At 52.0% G+C, this 22,044-nt stretch overlaps 1 protein-coding gene across 3 annotated transcripts in view; it reads right to left on the bottom strand.

Annotated features, from left to right (window-relative positions):
* The window catches only part of LOC114894168 (NADPH--cytochrome P450 reductase), a 58,553-nt gene that overhangs the window by 14,937 nt on the left and 21,572 nt on the right, over positions 1-22,044 (bottom strand). For all 3 annotated transcript variants that reach the window (XM_029220612.1, XM_029220611.1, XM_029220613.1), the window contains exon 2: positions 13,051-13,242. In XM_029220612.1, the coding sequence (XP_029076445.1) occupies positions 13,051-13,229 (179 nt within the window). In that variant the 5' untranslated portion in view covers positions 13,230-13,242. The remainder of the gene's footprint in view (positions 1-13,050; positions 13,243-22,044) is intronic.

The following is a 22,044-nucleotide window of genomic DNA, read 5'->3' as shown; positions in this document are numbered from 1 at the left end:
GCCCAGCTCCATCTTCCCACGCCCAGCTCCAACCTGCACTTCAAAGGGGTCTTGTGTCTAGCATCTTGGCCACATGTCCAACTTCTGCCCGCGCCCAGCCGCGAATGGCCACGTCTTCACTAACCCTCTAGCTGTGTGCAGACTGAACTACAACACAACCTACAACCTTGTCTGTCTGTCTGTCTGAGCACTAACACGGCGTGCTCACCAAGACACACCATCAGGAAAGGAAGCAAGGCGCACGATGACGCGAATTCCACCACTGAGTAGCTTTGAATTCTGAGTCATGAGAATATATTACCCACTAAACATAAAATCAGATGTAAATTTAAACTGATGGTTAAATACCAGCAACCTAGACAAATGTTTCTGATGAAAAATCATGAGAAAAAAAGCAGGTCAAAACTAAATGCAATTTCCATTTATAGGAAACGTCTGGAATAGGCAAATCCATAGTGACGGGAGGTGGACTAGTGGTGCCAGGGGCTGGGGGGAGGGGGTGGGGAGTGACAGTGTTTCCCTTTGGGGTGACGAAAGGTTTTGAATTAGGCAGTGGTATGCCTGTACAACAGGATGACTGTACTAAAAGCCACTGAATTATACACTGTAAAATGGTGAAAGCCGTGAATTTTAAGGGGTGTGAAGTTCACCTCAATTAAAAAAATGAAAACAAAGTAAATGCATTCAGTTGACACCTAAAAGGGGCCAGGCTTGAGTTTTGGAATATTCACTTATATGGAACTCTTCTTCGTCAATTTCTTGACCGTTGCCAGTTCTCCACGTGTGGACGGGCCACAGCAGATGCTCCAGGAGAAATTCAGACGACGCAAAGCCAAGCGAGAAACAAGCCAGCAAGGTCACCAATGCATCTTCCCTCACAATTGCCCTCTTCTAGGAAAAGCAGAATCTGTGTCCTTAGAAGTGGAACGCACGTGATTGGGTTGTTCATAGAAAAGTGGCCTGAAGAGAAACACGCCAGCATCTTAAGACAGAGGACACGGGAGTGTTAGGATAACGGGTGAGAGGGTTTCCCTCATTTTCCAAATTCTTGTTTTCTGTTACTTTTATAATTAAAAATACATTTTATATTCAAATACACATCCAGACATCTGAAGACAGGGGAGGGGCTGAACAGCCTCGTGCCTTGTGACGCACGCTGCTCTGTACCGAACAGCACAGTGTCACCGGATGCTCTCGTCAAATGGGAAAGGCAGGCTACAAAGTAACACAGGTGACACAATCCCATTTTTGTGTAAAAGCAAGGCACAGAAGGGTAGATGCTGATGTGTTAAGAGCTGTTCTGTCCTCAGGTTGAGCAATTATGAGTTTTTTGTTTCTTTTTCTCGCTATTTTCTATTCCCAACTGCTCCACTCTTTACGATGAAAATGTAAGGCTTTTGTACTAAGAAGATACAAATTACTTGCTATTTTAAGAAACGCTGTGCCGTGGATATAGATGGGTTAATTTTGAAGGCTCTGGTGAGGATGACTAGAAGAGCTACACCCTGGGTAGAGACCCACATCAGAGAAGCTATTCTAAGTAAGAGAAAGGGGCCCACCGGTTCAGAATCCACCCCCCTCCACCTTCCAAATGCTCTGGCCACAATGACCAGCCCGCTGCTCCCTGGTTCCGTTGTGCCCTTGGACCCACCACGCCGTGGCCTAGAGTGTCCTTCTTCTAACCCTTTGCCACCGACCCCTGCTTATCCCTGAAGACACTCGGCCTAAGCTCCTCTCCAGAGCACCTTTCCCTGCCGCTCAGACATAAGGTTGTTTGTCACTGTCTTCAGGAACTCCATCCAGGCACTTGTCTCAGCGTATTCTCATTGCTCAACTTGAGGCCTGGGTTTCACAATCTGGGGGGAGCTATCTGTGTAACTCTTTGCAATCAGCACGGTGCCCGGCACTCAGTACACGACGTTTTATGGGCTTCTTGGGCGGTCAGTCCTGAGTCTCTGCCCAACAGAAGGTTGGCTGAGGCGGCCTGGAGGCCTTTGGAGGCTCCCCTGTCCACCTGAGAGGGTCTGACGTCAGTAGAAAAGCTCTCTTATCTCAAAGGGCAGAGGTTTCCTCAGAAGCTACATCTGAGCAGATTTGGGGCCTTGCTGAAGAAAGGGACCAGAGGGACCCGCACCGCCCAGGGAGCGCCCGGTTGCCCTTTCTCCATCTCCGGGTGACGTGTGCACTGGGTGGTGCCGAGGGCATGAGACTAAATGAGGCAGCCTCCACCTTCCAAGGGCCCATCGCCAGGCTGGAGAAAGAGCCCAGGATTATCACGGAGGAAGGGGAGGGGCCACACACCAGGAGCAGAGACTTGGGTTCAAATTCTGGTTCTGCCACCAAATGGGCCTGTGACTGGACAAGTCGGGCCTCTTGAGGCCTCAGGTTCCTCTGTGGAAAACACTGCATCTCGGCGTCTGCAGTCACCCCATGGTCGCGCTCAGCGCCTGGAACTTGTTTAACTCTTGAGGATACGGAGGGCAGAAGAAAGCTGTCTGGGTCACTCTGTGATTTCAACAGGGTGAGGTGTGCGAAGACCAAATGGACGGAGCGGACACCATGCCACAGGGTTTCTGAGGGAGCAGGCACTGTGGCCGAAGAACCCAGGAAAGGCCTTGCGGAAGAGCTGGGCTCTATTCTCAGAGAGGAAAAAGGCTCCCAGGAGGGAAAGCCGTGGCAGCCGGCAGCCGAGGGACTGCTGGATGAGACCCAAGCAGCGGGTGGGAGCTGAGCTCTGGGGAGGAGGTCTGGGGGGCGCCCACGCAGCTGCACGGGGCGGACGATCCAGGCCGGCAGCAAGGGCGGGGGGCGGGGCCTCCACGCAGGTCTCACTGGGGGTGTCAGAGGGCGGGCAGGAGGTGCTAGGGCCCCCCGCCCCCAGGGGAAGGGTGCTCCTGAGAAGGGCGTGCACTTCTGAAGGCAGCACTGGTCCCGTCATTAGCTTCGGCCCACGGGGAAAAGGAGGATCATGCCCATAGCCCCATGAGGGAAAAGGGAAACCCGTGGAGGCGGGGGAAGACACTGTCCGTGCCTCTAGTCACTGCCCGGCGCGAAGCAGCTCCCCACGTTCCAACCGGTTACACCAGGCGGGTTCCGCCGCTGCCCACCGTGACACCCGGCTGCCGGGCCCCGAGCAGGTCCACACATGGGCGCCCTCGGCTGGCTTCACCCCTCCTGACAGCTTCATGCCGGGATCTGCACTCGGAACCCGATCTTTCACAGGCCGAGGAGTGGGTGATGGGGGCCCTTCTGGTTTCCGGTCTAAACCCCTTCCTCTGGAAGCAGAGAAATGCAGCCTGCAAACCAGGACCGAAGGAGCCAGGGTGGCCGTGCCTGGGTGAGCCCCCTGGGACTGCCCCCGAGACTGTGGTCAACTCTACACAGCGCCCTCCTCGTGCCTCCAGGCATCCCTGCCCAGGGAAGAAGTTCCATCCACACTGAGTCGGGGTGCCCACGGGCATCCACACCATCTGCCCGGACACTGTCTGGAACTGACCTTCTCAGGATGGGCTCGTCCTGCAGAGATGAGTACGCGCACCCCATGGTTTCTTACTCTCAACTCTGGACTGAAGGGAAAAGGAAGCTTGCTGCTCTCCTGGAAACGGACGGGGAGCCAGCAGCTAGCGAGTCGGGCTCTGTCCATTCTCTACCAGTGCTGGCAGCGGGCAGACTGGCCCGCAGACACTGAACATCCTCCCGGACACCCTGGTCCTCTCGGAAGCCCTGCTGAGCCCCTGCCTGCCTCGGTCCCCGCAGCCTGGGAGAGCTGCTGCGTCTGGCGGCTCCAGCAGGGAGGAACCAGGACTCTGGGCTGGAACCTCCCGTGAGCCCCTGCGTCTGGCACACACCCCTCCTCCTTCTGTATGGACCGAGGGAAGGAGGAAACCTCTCCAACCCCGGCTCGGGTCTCCTTGGTAACTGTTTATATCAGAGTCCTTTCTCCCCACATCCTCCCCCTTTCCCATTAAAAAAAAAAAAAAAAAAAGTGAGTCGTGCAGGCGGAACAAAGCTCCTCTGGACACTGGAAGGCGGTGGTGCAGGTTGCTATGGCAGGGCCGTTTCCCCATAAAGGGAGCGCAGCGAGCCTGCTGCCGGGGTGCCTCAGGATCATATTAAATTAGACCTGGTTCCCACCTCCCTCCCTACAGAACTGTGGGTAACAGAGCCTACGATGCTGGGTCCAGTCACCTGGGGGCAGAGCGCGCTGTGGAACCAGCACATCTCGGCCTCCTGTCGCGCAGCGCGGGGAATGCCCAGCAAGGTGGGCACCGCATTTGCTGCTGAGACGTTTGCAAGTGAGGAGCCCCCTTCGAAGGCATCCAAGTACAAACGGCCCATCGGGAGAGGCTGCAGCCGACCCAGGCGCAGAGCCCAGAGACCACGACGCTCCAGAATGGAGCACAAATGGTTCCAATTAGGGCTCTCTGCTCCCAAATTGGGAGCAGGAGTGTCTCTGGTTCAGGCTTTGGAAGTCAACTGCAGCCCGCCGGGTGGGGAAGCGAGAGGGAGGCTGGACAAAAGCACTGAGTCACTTGGACAGAGATGAACCACGATGGCCCAGCACGATTCATTTTGTTTCCAGTCCCAGGCAGGGCTCATAAGGGTTACTCTGAAATTTAAATTTTCTGCAGAGCGGAACTGATTTCTTCTGAGACATCCCCCTGCCCTTGGCGACACACAGGGCAGTTGCTTTTGAACGGCTCCCTTCCAGAGCCTAGCGTGTGGCGACAAGTTCTCTGGTCCCCAGCGCAGCACAGCAGGAGAGGGGATGAGAGCTGAGCAGGCGGCTGGACCGGGGCAGAGCCAGCCCGGAGCCTCGTGGCAGAAAGCTAATGGTTTGGAAAAGCTGCCTTTGGTGAAGACAAAGTGGTTCGCTGGAGCTTAAACAAAAAACCGCAGCTCTCTCCACGGATGGGGCCAGGAACGGGGACCAGTGCCAACGGAAGGCAGTGAGGACAGGTGGGAGCTTGAAGCAGGTGTGAGGCCACTGGTCAAAGACAAAAAAGGGAACAGGAACTACGACTTACTGAGTACTCCTGTATGCTTTTCATTTTACTTCATTTAATTGTCCCCACCCTGTGAAGTGGCAAAGGATTCTACCCCATTTGATAGTGGAGGGGAGTGAGGCTCAGGGCTGAAGCAGCAACTCCAAGCCTGTGAAAGCCCAGGGCCCCCGCGGCTTCGCATCTGCTCCCACCGTGCAGAGCAAGGCTGCACCTCCCCTGGCCACCCCATCGGTCGGGATGCAGGACACAGCAGCCCCGTTCACACTTCACTGCCCTTCCCAGGGAGCCTCCTCTCTGTCACTTAGGGTGCTCCAAGGCTCGAGGGGGCTGCTGTTCCCCTGGTGGACCCCCTACCCACACAGCCTTCAACACGTATTCACCACCGTGCCTGTCGGGACTCCACAACGTGCCGTGGCCTGGGTGGCCTGCCCTCTCTTGGGCCAGTTGGGTGCCAGGTAGGGCTAGTGCTACTGTGCAGAGACCGAGGCCCAAGAAACTGCTCAGGGTCACCCAGCCTGTCCAGGACAGAGGAAAAGCCACAGCCTCTGACACTGGGATGACGTGGCTCTAGTCACAGACAAAGTGGCCCTGAAAGGAGAGCGGGGTGGGAGGGGCGGTGACGACAGGGCCGGGGCGGGGGGCTAGCAGGAGTGGCGGCAACGGCATGGGGCGTGAAGTCCTGCTCTGGGGCTTATTCCTTCTCAGCCCTGGGTAAGTTACTCACCTCCCCCCGAATCGGCTTTGCCTCTTGTAAAACAGGGATGCAAGAATTAAAGTGTTAGAAAGCCCCAGCACACATCCTCTCTCTGGGCCACTGGCACGGCTGCTCTCCGTGCCCTGCTTGTCGTCTGTACCACGGGCCCTGGTCAGCGCCAACGCCTCCCGACGACCTTCCTCCAATCTACTCCAAATTGCATTCAGGAATGCTGGTCTCAGGGCTGCCCTGGCACCAGCCCTCCCGTCGGCTCCCCACGAGGGTCAGATAAAACCCCAAGGCCCTGTAGATCCATCCTCTGGCCTCTGCTCTATCTCAGTTCCCTTCATGACCCCTGACTCCCTTGGCGACTTACACCCAGGCTCTACCAAGACGCGCCCTTCCCAGAGCAGGCCCTTCCTTCCTTGCCCTGGGCTTCTGCACACGCAGCCCTGGCCCAGCTTCCTACTTAGCCTCCCAGACTCAGCTCGGGGGGCACCTCCATCCTGACATAGACCCCTCCCCGGTGGCGCCCTGGGCTGTTCGAGCATCATCACTGTACCATCCTCACGTGCCCCAACTGCATGTGAGCCCCCGAGGATGCCGCATGTCCCTGTGCCCTGGTGTCTGGCCCACAGAGATGGAGCCACCAGCACCGAGTGCCCTGGTAATGCCCAGAGAGGTCAGAAGGTCCGATGACACTAGGCTCTGCATCACTTTCCCAGACAGGCCACGTTCAAGATTTCGGGCACTGGCTAGAACGGCAAAACTACCCCAGTCTCATCAAGGGACAGGAGAGGTCCCTTGGTGGTCAGGTGGCATCAGAAAACCCACGCCTGTGCTTGCAGGGCGGCGTGAATGTCCTGAGCCCACAGCCTCACCGTTTCCACGGATGCAGGACACTTCGGGCACTGTACACCCTCCACGGCCACAGGGGCCTTTCCTTGCGCTCTTCTCTCTGTAAAACCCATTGATGTTTCTATCGTCGTGCTCGGCAGAGCCAAGGACCCCTCTCTAGAAAGAGTGGCCCTGAGCTGGGTGTGGAAAAAGGAGATAAAGATGGATAGAGATGATGCCGGTAGCCTTGACTCCTGGCTTTCCCGGCCCTTCTGGCAAGAGCAGGCCGTCAAACGAAGGTCACGGAGGAAAATGAGCTCTTTTGTGGCTTCTCAGAAGCAACCCCCAGTGGGATGCAGGCAGCAAAATTCTAGACTGTGGGAAACTTTGGGAAACAAATGATCTGGGTTCTTCAACGAAAATGCCGCGAGGGAATCACAGGGATGGAAGGAAGCCCACGGACTGAGAGAGACCTGACATTATGTTAAGGGGAAGCAGCCTGGCACCAGAGGCTGTGATGACATAACCCCATTTACATGACAGTCTGGAAAAGGCAAAACTACAGGGACAAAAATCAGATTGGTGGTTGCCAGAGGTGGGGCTGGGGGGTGGCGACTGCAATGGGACCTTGGAGGTGTGTGGGGGGGTGCTTTCTGGGGTGTGGAGTGTCCTGTATCTTGACTGCAACACTGGTTACACAACTGCACACACCTGTCAGGATGCATCAAACTATACACTTTAAAAAGGTGAATTTTACTGCATGTAAATTACACCTCAATAGACCTGACCTCCGAAAGAGAGACTTAAAAGATTCGGTAGTCAATTGCAATATGTGGGTTTAGATCCTGAATTTAAAAAAAAAAAGGTTAAAAAAAATCGATCAGTCACTCAGGGAGCTACGAGCAATGCCGGCTGAGTATCCAATGATACTGAGACGTACTGTGAACTTACGGGGTGGGACGATAGCTCTGTGTTAGGTTTAAAAAGGGGAGTCCCTGCATTTGAGAGGACTGAAATATTCTCATAGTTCATATTTCCACATAATTTCATAGGAAATATTTCCAATTTCCTATGAAATCATGATTTCTTTATTCATAATTCATATGAATTATAGGATTAATTATGAAATTATATGCTTGCTTGAAGATAATCCAGCAACAGTGAGGAAGGGGAAGGAAGCAAGACTGGCCAGGAGCAGATACTTGTTGAAACCGGGTGACAGGTGCAGGAGTTCCCTCTCCTATGCTCCACGCTTTGGTGTTTGCTTGCAGTGTTCTATAATAAAAAGCTTTGTTTTTCTTTAAAGCACTCAGGCGCTGCAAGTGAAGCAGACTGCAGGGGGGTGGGGGGCTGTGAGCAGAGCCGAGGAGGACAGCTAGGGCTGGCTGGGGGGCACAGGCTGTGGTGCAGGCCCCATCTAGAAGGGTGGCCCCGCTCAGCCTCAGCCCCTGCTGGCAAGTGTCACGGTGGGCTCCGTGGGGTCAGGTCCTCTGTTTTGTTTTTTTTTTTCCAAAAGAAGCTATAAGTGACTTTTATGTGGAATTGCCAGGGTTTTCAATGTTCTAATTTAAAAATTAAAAAATTTTTAACATAAGCCACACCCAGACTGTGAGCTAGTTTGCCTTAGAGGCAGACACACGTGCTGGTTTAGCATTTACTAATTCAACGGCCTTTCTCTGAGTATCTTCACTCCGACAGGCCCTGCACAGAGCCAGGGACCCAGACAGGAATGGGATGCTCCCTCTGCATTACGGAAGACAGAAATAGAAACAAATTCCCACCCAGCCAGAAGGGTGTTGCATTACAGGCACGAACAAAGCGCCTCGGGCCACAGAGAGGCTCCCTGAGCTTCAGACTCCTCTGGGAGCCACCATCCCCCCGGGCTCCCTTCCATCAGGAGCTGCCCTGGCCCCGGTGCTCTGCCCAGAGGTACAAGCTGAGCAAAGGCTGAGGGGCCAGTGGGAGGAGAGATGAAAGAGCGACTTTTAAAATGATTATGATTAAGAGAATGCGCTGCTAAACTGCTCCTCTTTAACCAGTGTTTAATTGCTACTATAAACCATTCAAAAGACCTCCCCGGGGGATAAAATCATGTTCACTGATTAGAAGGCTCAATACTGGAAGATGCCAATTAATTTATAGATTCCACCCAATCTCAACTAAAATCCCAGAAGGTTTTTTTGTTTGTTTTGGTGGACTTTGACAAGCTGATTCTAAAAGGTATATGGAAATGCCCAGGGCCCCAAAAAAGCCAAGAGAATCTTAAAAGAGAAGAACAAAGCTGGAGGACCTAGACTACCAGTTACCAAGTCAAGAGTTACTGTAAAATCACAGAAAGCAGAACATGTGGTATTGGCGAAAGGACAGAAAACAGATGAACAGAACAAGTAGTCTAGAAATCAACCCCCAGCTATACAGTCACCTGATTTATATCTACAGGGATGCTTCAGTGCAGTGAGAAAATAATAACCCTTTTCAATAAATGGTGCTGGGTCAAGTGGATGGATAACCACAGGAAAAAATGATTTTCGAAGCGCCTTGACAATTTGCTGATACCAAAATCAATTTCAGCTGGATGGCAGATCTAAGGATAAGAACTATAAGAGTGAAGCTTCTAGAAGAAAATACAAAAGAAAAGCTTCATGACCATAAGATAACAGTTCTTAAACTGAACACAAGAGCATTAACCATAAAGGTGAAGGCCAACCAAAAGGTTGACAAACTGGGCCAGTTTAAGGCAACAACTTTTGATCACAAGAAGACACTATGAAGAGAGTAAAAAGGCAACTTTACAGAAAGATATTGACAATAACATAGATATCTAACAGGGGACTCAGATCTAGAATATATAAAGAACTGTAACAAATCAACAAGAAGGCCAATAGCCTGACAGGAAAAAAATGGGCCAAGTCTTGAATGTACCATCACAAAAGATACCTCAGTGGCCAATAAACATATGAAAAGGTCACTGGACATAAGAGAAATGCAGTTAAAACAATTACCACCACATGCCCATTAGAATGGCTAAAATTTTATTTCATTTCATTTTAATAAAAAAAAAATTTTTTTGGCTGCACTGCACGGCTTGTGCGATCTTAGTTCCCTGACCAGGGATCGAACCTGGGCCCCTGACAGTGAAAGCATGGGGTCCTAAACACTGGACCACCATGGAATTCCCTAGAATGGCTAAAATTTTTTAATTGACAAAAATAAGTGCTGGTGAGGATGGGCAGCAACTGAAACCCCACATGCTGGGGGTGGGACTGGATGCTGGAACACTGGCTATATCTAACAGATCTGCACATGAGCCTTCCCTCCGACCCCCCACTCCACATCCAACACATACCCAACAGAGCTACGTCCACATGGGAACCACATCCACACGGGAACCACATCCACATGTACCAGGATGTTCCCTGCAGGACTGTTGGTAACAGTGCCCCAGGCTGGAAGCAATCTAAAGGGCCATGATGATGGGAATGAATAAATTACAGTTTATTCCCACAACAGAACACTATGCAACAGTGAGAACGAGAGAACACACGACATGGAGAAATCTCAGAAAGAATGGCCAAATGCTACACATCCCGGGACACAGACAACACTCGTCTATGTCATGGGGAGTCAGGAGAGTGGGTGACCTGGGGGTGGTGGGATTGGAGGGGGAAGAGGGGTCCTTTCTTACACGATTCTATCCGTTTTGTGACAAATAAACTGTGTGCTTATGATCTGTATACTTTTATGTCTGCCTGTTATGTACTTCAGTACTTCAGTAAATAGTTTATGAAAAAAACCCAGGAGGCCTTCCAGAACTGACCTTCCCTCTAAGCCCTCCCTGGGCTCCTGAGGTTCTGAAGCCAAATCTGGCCTGGTGGTGAGGGCCCCAGAGGCCAGCATGCCTGGGAGATTCACTTGTGAACACAGGGGCTCCTTCTGAATCCCCTGCACCTGTAAGTCCAGGGTCAGGGGGCTGCAGGTGTGTGTCCTATGCTTGCTGCTCAGACACAATTGTTCCCATTGGCTTGGTTTTTAAAAAACATCCATGCCTCAAGGTTTGGACTCACCATCCCAGGTGGTGAAGGCCTGAAAAGGCCTTAAAAGACCAACTAGAAGCCACTGGGGGTTGTGGTGAGAACTCCTGATACAACCCTGGGCGCGTGCTGTCCCCACACTAATCACCCTCCACTGACCTGGTGGGGTAAGGGAGGCACCGTGCCATGGCCAAAACCACCTGTGTTCACTGAAAGTACAAGTGGGCAGGGACAACAGTGCGGGATTTCTAGCAGGAGGTGGCGGCCACCATCTAGCTGGTGGCCCAGATGTATCAGCTAAGTGACCACTCTGAGTCTCAGTTTTCTCATCTTTGAAAATAGGGATATTAACTACCTCTTAAGAGATGGAAGGCAGCATGGCAAAGCAGGGAAAACAGGGGGTGTGGAGTTTGTAGATCTGGGTTCAAAAGGCAGCTCTGCTACTTGTGAGTTAGGTGGCCTTGGGCAAACTCCTCAATCACTAGTGCCTCAGTTTCCTCCTCTGCAAAATGGGGTAATAATGGTGTTCTTGGAGGGCTCTTGTAAGACTGGATATGGTATTAGTAATAAGAATAGGTACTTCCCTGGTGGCGCAGTGGTTAAGAATCCACCTGCCAATGCAGGGGACATGGGTTCGATCCCTGGTCCAGGAAGATCCCACGTGCTGTGGAGCAACTAAGCTCGTGAACCACAACTACTGAGCCCACGTACCACAACTACTGAAGCCTGCATGCCCTAGAGCCTGTACTCTGCAGCAAGAGAAGCCACCGCAATGAGAAGCCCACGCACCATAAATACATACCATTGGAGGGCTCCAGGACCTGGGCAAAGAGCTCTACGACAGCTTATGCCGTTTAATTTTTACAACCCTACAAGGTAAGTTCTATTATTATCTCCGATTTACAGTTGAGGACACGGACTTCAAAAGATTAATGTCATATTAAGGGCAAATGTCATATGGCTAATACATGGCAGAGTCAGGACTCAAACCTTCATTACCCAGTGTCAGGGCCTAGAACCTAACCACTGCACTATAACGGTTTCCCTGTACAGTGTACACGTAGAACCCCTGGCCATGGGGTATTCAACATGATATAATAAGGGATGAGAAGCGGATTTAAACATATAGGGTTAAAATTTTAGGATTATGAAGAGGGAAATATCGCTTCAGCATCCTGGCAAGGAGAAACAATTAGAATCCACAAGATACAAGTCCAGGAGTTCTGCTTCAAGTCCATCTTGCAAGGCCAGAGATCTTGGGGACGGGGAGGCTGGCGGCCCCATGCTCTCCCGCGGCTCAACCTCGCTTGGGGATGGGGGTGGGGACACACCTCCATCCTACAGACAAGGAAACGCAGGGCTACTGTAAACTGGGCCCTGGATGCTGGCCCCCTTATCCCGAGTGCCATATCTTTTCAGCAAAACTACTTTGCCACACCAGGAATGGACCTGTCCAGCCCCGAGGGAACAGGCTGGACCCTGCTCACCTGCCCAGCCTCCCAGCTTCCCTCTGGCCCTCTGCTGACAAAGCCCTCGAAGCCTCGGGGTGTGGCCCTCCTCCAGCAGCACACCTTCCCGATCCCTCCAAGGGGAAATTCCTTCTTGGAGTCCCCAGAGCCTGTGTGTCCCGGCTGCCTGGCCTCTCCCTCCATCATGAGATAAGGCTGTCCCCCCGCACCGAGTGGGCACTGCTGTCGCAGAGGCCCTGATTAGATCATGCACGCGAAAGCATTTCACAAACCATTTTTCAAAAGTATCTTTCAATGTCCTGACTTCTCAGCCTCTTTAAGGTAAAGGCCACCTTTGCACACTTGTAGCGCCCAGCGTAGTGCTTGGTACGAGATCCTTCCTGACACAGACACTAAGCAGCTACCTTGCGGCAGGACCAGTGCTGGGTGACGTCACAACCGTCACCCACAAGAGCCCGGTGAGGGCAGGGTCACTGCCTTCATCTAGGGTTACTGACCTCCGGGGAGGGGAGAGGGCCTGGAGGCTGAATTAATCCCCAATGGTCAATGGTTTAATCAATTATGCCTACATAACAAAACCTTCGTAAAACCCCAAAAGGATGGGGTTTGGAGAGTTTCGGGGTTGCCGAACACATGGAGGTGCTGGCAGGGTGGCACCCCAGAGGGGGCATGGAAGCTCTGTGCCCCTTCCCCACACTTTGCCCTACGCTGATGACCTTTAATGCCCTGAGCCTCAGGTTACCTGTCTGTGCAAGGTGCCTTCTACTCAGAATGGTTCCTGTGAATCCTGAATAAGAAACAGGTATCAAAGGACCCTGAACACTGTGAAGTGCAGTGTAAACATAAGGGATTATGAAGGTGGATCCAAAGCAGAGTCCATCAATAAGGCAAAACCCAAGACGCAGCCCAACACGATACGAGAGACCCTGCATCTCTCAGCCAGCTCGCTTCTGCCCAGGCACTGCTGGGATGGCAGAGATGTGCTCTAGAGGGATCCTGAGCGAGTCACTTACGTGGTCTGAATTTTGGTGAACTCGGGGACTTCGTCTTTCTTCTTCCTGAAGAGGAACCAGTATGTCAGGAGACCCACAATGAGGGAAAACATGATCATGTCCGTCGTGCTGAAAAGGGACACTTCTTCAGCCACCGTGTCAGACGCGGTGGCGCCAGCCTCCACACTGGAGTCTCCCATGTTGATCAAGAAACTGTTGGGAGACAGAACGACAGACATCAGCAGCGTCCATCTGAGGCCTGCTGGGAAGCCCCCGAAGGCTTTGGTCTGGGGCTCACGCCCCAAGGGCTGCAGCAACTAGCAGAGCCTCGGGGCAGCAGCTGCAGCCTTGGACCAGGACTAAGAGAGCACGTGGCCTGCACAGTGCCTGCACAGCCCTGGGCACACCTGGGTGCAGCCTACGGCTAGAACTAGGACGGGGCCCCTGCGAACACAGAGAACGGAAGCCACAGACTCCCTGTACCAGCATTCTCCGGCCCCATAAGGACACAGCAGAGGCACTGCTTCCACAAGATAGAGGGGCCGCTTCACAGCAAACCCTTTCCCCAGCTGTGTGGCAGGCCTGGGATGCCCCAAACCCTGCACATTCCAAAGGTCTTCAGGACTGGCCCTTGGATGGCTCCAAGGAAATAACCCGAGGCCACGGAATGTGCCGCCTGATAAGATGTCTCCATATACCTGAGACCTTGGGTCATGCACATAGCTTATGCTAATGATGTGATTTAGGGGAACACCTGGGGCTCTGAATCACATCATACTGGTGTCGCCTCTGGGGTGCTGGAGGCTGAGGAGGTAAGCTTAGGCACTTGGGCGCCCGATGCCTCCAAGACTGACCCCCAATAAAAAACCTGGACACCAAGGCTCAAGTGGGCTTCCACACGTGGCTGCTGGGAGAATCAAGCACCGTCGCATGACTCCACGGGCAGAGGACAACTGGAAGCTTCTGCCTGGCTCCTGCTAGACTCTGTCCTATGGAGTCTTTCTTTTGCTGATTTCAGTCTGTTTCCCTCTGCAGTAATAAACCGTGACTGAGAGTAAAACAGCTTTTCTGAGTTCTGCAAGTCCTGGTGAATCACTGAGCCAGGGGGTGGTCTTGGGACCCCAGCACACCAACCTACTTAGCTCCCTTGAAGGGTGCTCAACTGGTCCTTCCACCACTGAAACCTGGCAGGTATGTAGATATGAGTCAACAAAGACCAAGGTGAGAGGACCTAAAACCCCAGCAGCGCATTTCTGCCTCTTATCACCGAGGCCGGGCTCAGCTCTGGAGTCGGCATTGTGCCCTGTCACCAAGTGGGTGGCTCTCACTGTAACCACGGCTCCAGACTCGGTCAGGAATGCCTTAGTCACAGCTCTGCAACTGGGGCAATGAGAGATTACTTCACATCTGACTTCCCTTAGCTGTCACCACCTCCAGGAAGCCACAGGGTGGGCCCTGCAGCAGAGCACCCTGTCATCCGAGGGCTGGGCATCAGCCCTGCTGACCTGTGCAACCTGCCAGGAACAGGCCATTCAGGACGGCCCTCAAGCCTGGCTCTTGGCTTCGTTATTAATCTGAGGGTCTTTCCTCATGCTGAGTTCCTGAGTCATCTCAGCTTACACCCTTTTGTGATATCTGACGTTAAAGGACAATCTTAATTCTAGTGCCCAGAGAGTACTGTCTATATTTAAGCATTAACTTATAAACACACTGAATATTTATTCAATGTTAGTCATATCTTTCTATCCAACCCTGGCGGTGGCACTGTCATCTGGCCCACAAGCCTACTGCCATGGAGAAGCAGAGGGGAGGGGACCTGTCCCACATGATCTCAGAGCCCGCCTGGAAGCCTGGGGGTTCTGGGCGGGGCTGACTCTGGAGAGCCCCCAGCTGGCGCCCCTCACATCGCAGCAACGACCGCCCGCTCCCTGTCCAGCCACCTTTCTGATTCAGGCCGCCCGGCCCCCTTACTTTACCGAGGGGTGACTGATGCCCACCAAACGAAATGACTGTTTCTTGACACGCGCGCCAGTCGACCACAGCAATCAGAAGAGAAAGCGCAGCCCTGGGGGAGGCGTCTAAAGCGACGGCGCGCAGAGCAAGGGGAGCTGCATGGCGGCCTTCCCACACGCCCGACCCTGCGAGAGGTGCCTAACAGGCTGTTCTCCACACAGTAGCCAGAGGGAGGCTTTGAAAAAGTAAGTCAGACTCTGTCACCTCCCTAATCAAAACCCTCAAATGACTTCATATCATACTCAGCACAAAATCTAACGTCCTTAATGTGGTCAATTAGTCCCATGCGATCTCGCCCCTGGGTACCACTCCCACCCCGATTCTCACTGCTCCCCTTTCCTCACACTTCACGGTCACGCTGGCCTCCTTACTACTCCTCAAGCCTCCGGGCCTGCTCGTGCCCCAGGGCCTTTGCACATGTTAATACGGCTGCCTGGACTCTCTTCTAGTTACCTGCAGGGTTCTCTCCCTTGCTTCATTCAGGTCTCCGCTCAGAGGTCACCATCTCAGAGAGACCTGGCCTCGCTATAGTATCTTGTCATTCTCCCTGCCCTTCCCCACTCATAGCCCTGATCACTACCTGACATTATATTATACGTTTTCCCCACTGGCCACCTCCCTGACTACAGGGTCAACCCACAAGGGCAGATAATGAGCATCAGGTATAGCAACTGAATAGAACTGTTCAATGAATGAGCATCAGATTCTAGAGTAGCTGGGCTGGCAAAGCGTGGCATACAATTATGGAGCGGTTTTAGATTCTGGAAAGCACAACACAGACACGTGATTACAATGCAGTTTGTGAGGCTATGTTCACTCTTCTCCCCTCTCCCTCTGTCTCGAACACCTGACTTGCTGCTTCCTTCAGAATCCCAGGCCTCTCCCTTTGAGCTCAGAATCAGGACACCACGAATTCCTGCCCCACTGCAGAGATGACCAGGCGCTGCGCACAGGCAACGTGACTGACCCCCTGCAGCAGGCCCTCACCAGCATGCTGGACACGCCAGCACTCAGACCTGAGGTCTCCACAGACCTGAGAATGTCCCCAGCAGCTTTAACTCTGAGGTCAGACAGACAAAAGCTGAAGAAGGGCAGTGGAAAGGACCCTGGAGAGCATCTGATCTACAACCGGGAGTCGGAGGGTCCAAGGGGTAAGCAGCTCACCCAAGCGGCAAACTAGAAAGGAGCGCCAGCTTCCCAGGGGAGGGCTGTGCTCACTACCCATTTAAGTGGGGAGACTGAATGGACACGTGTATCTGTGTCAGAGGCACCTCTGTATCTGGCACATGGTGGGAAGGAAGGATTGGCAGGCTGGCAAGAAGGAAGTCAACCTGGGAGGAAAAACCTTCACCCTATGCTTCCCACTAGGATTGGAGCAGCGTGCATGGGGGCTGCAGCCAAGAGCAAGCTGTTAAACCATCATCGTCACGCTGAAGTGCACACAAACACGCCTACCCATCTCTCCAGCAGGCGTCACTGCATCCCTGCCCCAGGGCCTTTACATGTGCCTGGCATGCTCCCCCTCTACTTGCTTCCTATTCAGTCTTCAGACCTCGGCTCAACCGTCACTTCCGGGCGTCACACTTTCCCGGCACAGCGCTTGGCACATAATCTAGTGCTCCATAACTCCCCGTGGAATGAATGAAGGGAGTCAGTGAATTCACTACAACACACAGAATGTAAAATTTGCATGAGCCACTATGTGAAGCCTGCAGATTGAAAAGAACTTCGGGACTGGGAGTGTGCCTGTGTGGCAATCCTCCAGGACACAGGTTCCCAAACTTTCTCAGCTCATGGAATCCCTGACATTTCAGCGAAATTTTCATGGTATCCCTAGGCCAAGAGAAATACCTAATCGTTCCATTTAGGAGTAGTTGGATCCAAACAACCCCTGAAAACCCAGCTTTGCAAAGACACAAAGTATCAAAAGGAATGTAGAAGATCAAAGGAATGCAGACGATCCCACATTGATACTGAGAATCACCCCAAGCTGCACCAACGGCGACAGACGTGGACTCTCCCTGAGCACCTCTGGGCGCCGGCTATGGTGCCTTGAGGCACCTCGGTACGGTCTGTGACATAAAATCACTCTTCTGCTGTGTGAAATATTCTGATGGGAAATTTTGACCACCCTGCTTGGTGAGTGTCCCTCCATTTCAGGTGTGCTAGGGTGACCATGAGACAGTCTGAGGTCCCCACAGGCCCTCCCAGAAGCCTCTGGGAGCCCTGTGTGATCCTTCTGCCCATTAATCATCCATTCTTTTACACTTAGTGGAAAGGAGGAACGCCAAACACTACAGAGCTCATGGGGCCCAAAGCGGCATTTGTCAGCAACAGAAAACAAACCAACCAACCAACCCAAAAGGGCCGTGAGCAAGCAGAGTACGTTCTTAACTAGACCAGGCTCTTGCCACGGCTCTGCCTCCAGCTGTGCAAATCCCTTACTTGGCAGTAGGCGTTCATGTCCTCATCTGTAAGGTTAGGCACAGAAAAGGGGGTACATCAAAAGACTAGCCAAGTAGGTCTCGCCCACCCCAAACAGAGCAGGGCTGATTCGATCTTTTATTACAAAGTAGGTCTGTACGTAGGTTTTCACTTTTATCATAAAGACAATGTACATTTGGAAACGGGCATAGATAGATAGATACATAAGATAGGTAGAGAGACAGGGGCTATTCTTCCTGAATTTCACTGATTAGCCAGTTCCCACTGATGCTGAAGGTCAAAAGCAGCCACTCCAGTCCCCAGGCAGCCTGACACCCTGCAGAGCAGGGCGGACAAATTGCTGGTCGCCCAGGCCAAGAGCATGATGGGAGCTTTGCCAGCTTCTGAAAGGGCAAACGAGGCAAGAACAGAAGGGCTCTTTCTCCATCGGACTGTTTACAACACCGGGGCGTAAAATCATCCTCCAGGAAGTATTTGTGGCTTTGCCTTCACTGTACGTAACTTCTGGTCAGTAAATGACTGATCAACCAAGCTGGCACTGACATCACAGCGAGCCGGCCATGGATGCAGCAACAGGAGGGAAGGAAGCCAGCGAGTAAGTCAGTCGGCCCCTTTAGCAAGCACAGAGCCCAGGCGAACAGGCACTGCCACCTCCAGGCAGCCCAGACCCCCCAGCTGCAGCGGGAGCAGGGCCTGCTCAGTCACAAAACTCGTCCATGGTTCAGTGGCTTTAAGACAGGGGAAACTCCTCAGGGAAACCAAGCCTGCTCCTGCCTAACAGTTCATCCTCCAGGGCCTGAGAGATACTCAGGGGAAAGTGCCTCCCCAAGGCAGCCTGCTGAGGGCACTGCAGCTGGCACACATTCCCCTCTAGCTAGTGTCCACCTCGTCAGTCACCTAAACCGAGACAAGACAGTGCAGCTTTCTTTGAGTTTATCCTGTTTAGAAGTCACTCAGCTTCTTGAATCTGTAGGTTTAGGAACTCTTCAGCCATTATTTCTCCAAATACATTTTCAGCCCCACCCTCTTTCTCTTCTCCTTCTGGGACCACGACGACATAAATGTGTTTTATTATTAGTCCCACAAGTCCCTGAGGATCTGTTCAGTTTTATCAGTCTAGTTTCTCTCTGTGACTCAGACTGGGTAATTTCTATTGTTCTATCTTCAAGTTCACTGGTGATTCCCTCTGCCGTCTCCATTCTGCCATGGTGCCATATACTGAGTTGTGGTTTTCTTTTCTTTTTTTATGTTATAGTATTTTTCAGTTCTAAGATGTCTGTTTGGCTCTTCTTTATATCTTGTATGATTGTCTCTTCTCACTCAAGTTGAGATTTTCCTAGTTCTCAGTATGGTGATTTTAAAAATTGTATCCTGAACATTTTGGGTATTATAACACTCTAAATCTTATTTAAATTCTCCCTTTTGTCAGGCCTCTTCCACCATTGCGCTGGTGGGAGATGCAGGGTACCAACTCATTGCTGTGATTTGTAGGCATATCCCAATGGTTTCAACACCATGGGGAGGCCAGGCGTAGGGGAAAATGGAGCTCTGAGGAAGAAGAAGGTCAGATAGTCCAAACAGTCAAAGAAGGGTCACCCAGGGGCCAACCTCTGAGCCAGGTGAAGAAAAGTGACCAGGTTCCAACAGTCAGGTAAAGGAGGTAAGAGTTGGGACTTCCCTGGTGGTCCAGTGGTAAAGAATCTGCCTTCTAACGCATGGGACGTGGGTTCGATCCCTCGTCAGGGAACTAAGATTCCACAAGCCGCAGGGCAACTAAGCCCGCGAGCCACAACTACTGAGCTCACATGCCTCAGCGAGAGAGCCCGCGTACCACAAACTACAGAGCCCACACACAACTAGAAAGAAGCTCGTGAGCCACAACGAAAAGATCCCGATGCCACAATGAAGACCCAATGCAGCCAAAAAAAAAAAAAAAAAAGAAAAGGAGGTAAGAGTCGTTCCAGACAGAGGAAGCACATGCCGAGGTGTACATGATAAAAGAGCAGTAGTTACAAGAACCTAGTGTGACTCAAGAGTGGTATGAGGAGATGCATGTGTGGGTAAAAGGCTGGTGAGGAAGAGAATGGCCTTTAAAAACAGATTAAGACCAGTTTGCAAAGGGCCCAGGAGCCCTCTACGTGTCTAAGGTCTTTGAGCCCTGGTTGGAGATGATGACAGGGCGAGGGTGTGGCATGATTAGAACCATGTCATAGGGTGGTAACCCTGAACAGTGGTCACACCCAAAGGATCAATGCAGACATGGAGCTATGACCAAGGCATCCTAGACTAGAACACTCTCAGGCCAACATTCTATGCAGATGCCCAAATGCCCCAGCTGACGACCTCTCCCCCACTTAACAGGGCTTACGGGTGGGATGTGGAGACGCGTGACTGGCACTGTGTCTGATGCAATGACGTGAAAGAGGAAGGCGGCCAGGCGAGCTGGATCTGTGAAAGCATGACTTGGCGAGAAGCAGGCAGAAGACCTAGCATCACTCAGCACAAATGGAGCTGACAAAGCCCCACAGGCGCTGACCACAGGAACTGCAGCCGGTCGTGGACAGCCACGTGGGCTTGTTTCTATCAGCCTCTCTGGGGCCTCAGCCACCTGGCCTGAACTCCAAGTGGGGCAAACCCACAGATCCCCTAAGACAATGTACTCTGGGGCATTCTGAGGGTATAACTTAGTAACCCTACTAAAAGTTAGCACAAGGCAATTTATGGGTACAAGAGACTGCACAGGAGTTCTGTGAGATAATAGAAAATATATATATATACACACACACATATATATATATATATATGTACACACACACACACACACACACACACACGTATATGTCTCTGCCCCCAGTCCCTGGCACAGAGCTCCTAAAACTCTTTTAATTTCCTAAGTGATAAGAGCACTTGGAGCATCTTTTGTTCAAATGCAACTCTGGGTGGGCTCCTGCACAGGGGCTGGTTACCAGAAAGCCCAAGCCATGAATAGAAGCTTGGAATTTTCAGTCCCTGCCTCCACCCCTTTCTCTAGAGAGGGGAGAGGGGCTGGAAATGCAGTGAATAGCTGATCATGACTACATGAGGAGAACTTCCTAAAACCCCAGAAGCGTGGGGCTCAGAGAGCTTCCAGGTTGGTGAGCACAGCCATGTGCCGGGAGAGTGACCCTCACACTACAGGGACAGAAACTCCTGGGTTCTGGACCCTCCCAGACCTCACTCTATGTATCTTTTCATCTGGCTGTTCATCTGTATCCTTCATCATATCCTTCAATAAACTGGTAAACATAAGTGAATGTTTCCCTGAGCTCTGTGAGCTACTCTAGCAAATTCATCAAACCCGAGCAGCAGGCTGTGGGAACCCACATCTACAGCTGATTGGCCAGAAGCACAGGTGACAACCTGGACCTGTGACTGGCATCTGAAGCGGGGTGTGGGGAGCAGTCTTCAGGGACTGAGCCCTTACCCTGCGCGGTAACGGAGGACAGAGGTTCACACACTCTCCAAGAAGAACTTTCTGACAAAAATATGTAGAAAGAAAATGAGCTGTTGTGAGGCGTGGTCCCCCACCTCCATCACTGGGGATGTGTCAACACAAGGCTAGGTGAACTGTGCTTAATGACAGAGTGCCTGCCACCCCAGGGGCCTGGGACACAGACCTGCCAAATTAATGATCATTAAACTGAACCGGCTGATTGGTGACGATGCCAGGAGGAAAAACCCCTAGTCTCTGACCTGAGTTAATACTTCAACACTGATTCCTGGACCTTCTTTCGCTGAGCGTGTTGAAACACACACACACACACACACTTCTAGTTCATGTTAAACAAGAGCAGCTATGGAAAGCGAAAGCAGACAATGACGCTGTGACACGTGGTCCGTGGCACATCCTAAGGATTCAGGAAATAGGAAGAGAGACGGGGAGCCACACAGCAGCCTCTGAAAAAAGGGGGAAGTACTAACTCTTCCGATTAAGAAACTGGTCCCAAGAACAGTCCGTGCTTCCCACAGAGCCTGGCTTTCGGCTTTTAAGGAGGAGGATCTTCAGGGGTAAATGAGTCTCTTAGCCTCCAAGCACACGGCCATCATGTCTGTATGATATCTTTTCAAACCCAACTCCCTCTGCACAGACACAAGTGCTGCTCCCTGATGGGACTTCACTGCTCCTTCTGGCCCCAAGAGGAAGGACTTGGTAAACCGGGGCAGGGAAGGAATGCCTGCCTCAGGCCTCCTGGACCAGGCACCTCGACAGCCCTTTGTGCCCTGTGATTCCAGTGATTTCTTTTGTGCCTGTACAGCCTCTAGCGACAGGGGACTCAGCACCTCCCATCCCAGTCTCACCCCACTCAAATGGTTATCTTAAAGGATGAAAGGTCAGGCAGAAGCTGACTGCCCACAGAGCTGCTTTCTCTCTAGAGTTTTCTTTCATTTTTTCCATATATAAATACATTATACACACGCATCTACATACACTCATTAACAAAAGTAGATAAAACGTATTCTACTTTGTAACACAGTTTTTCACGTTGCTAAAGAATCCTTTATAATGATATTTTCTTT

The sequence above is a fragment of the Monodon monoceros genome, unplaced genomic scaffold (genome assembly GCF_005190385.1).
Source record: "Monodon monoceros isolate NGI ecotype Baffin Bay Population unplaced genomic scaffold, NGI_Narwhal_1 Super_Scaffold_13, whole genome shotgun sequence".
In the NCBI taxonomy this organism is placed as follows: domain Eukaryota; kingdom Metazoa; phylum Chordata; class Mammalia; order Artiodactyla; family Monodontidae; genus Monodon; species Monodon monoceros.
Note: the sequence above shows the minus strand (reverse complement) of the source record. Positions and strands in the feature narration are given on the sequence as shown.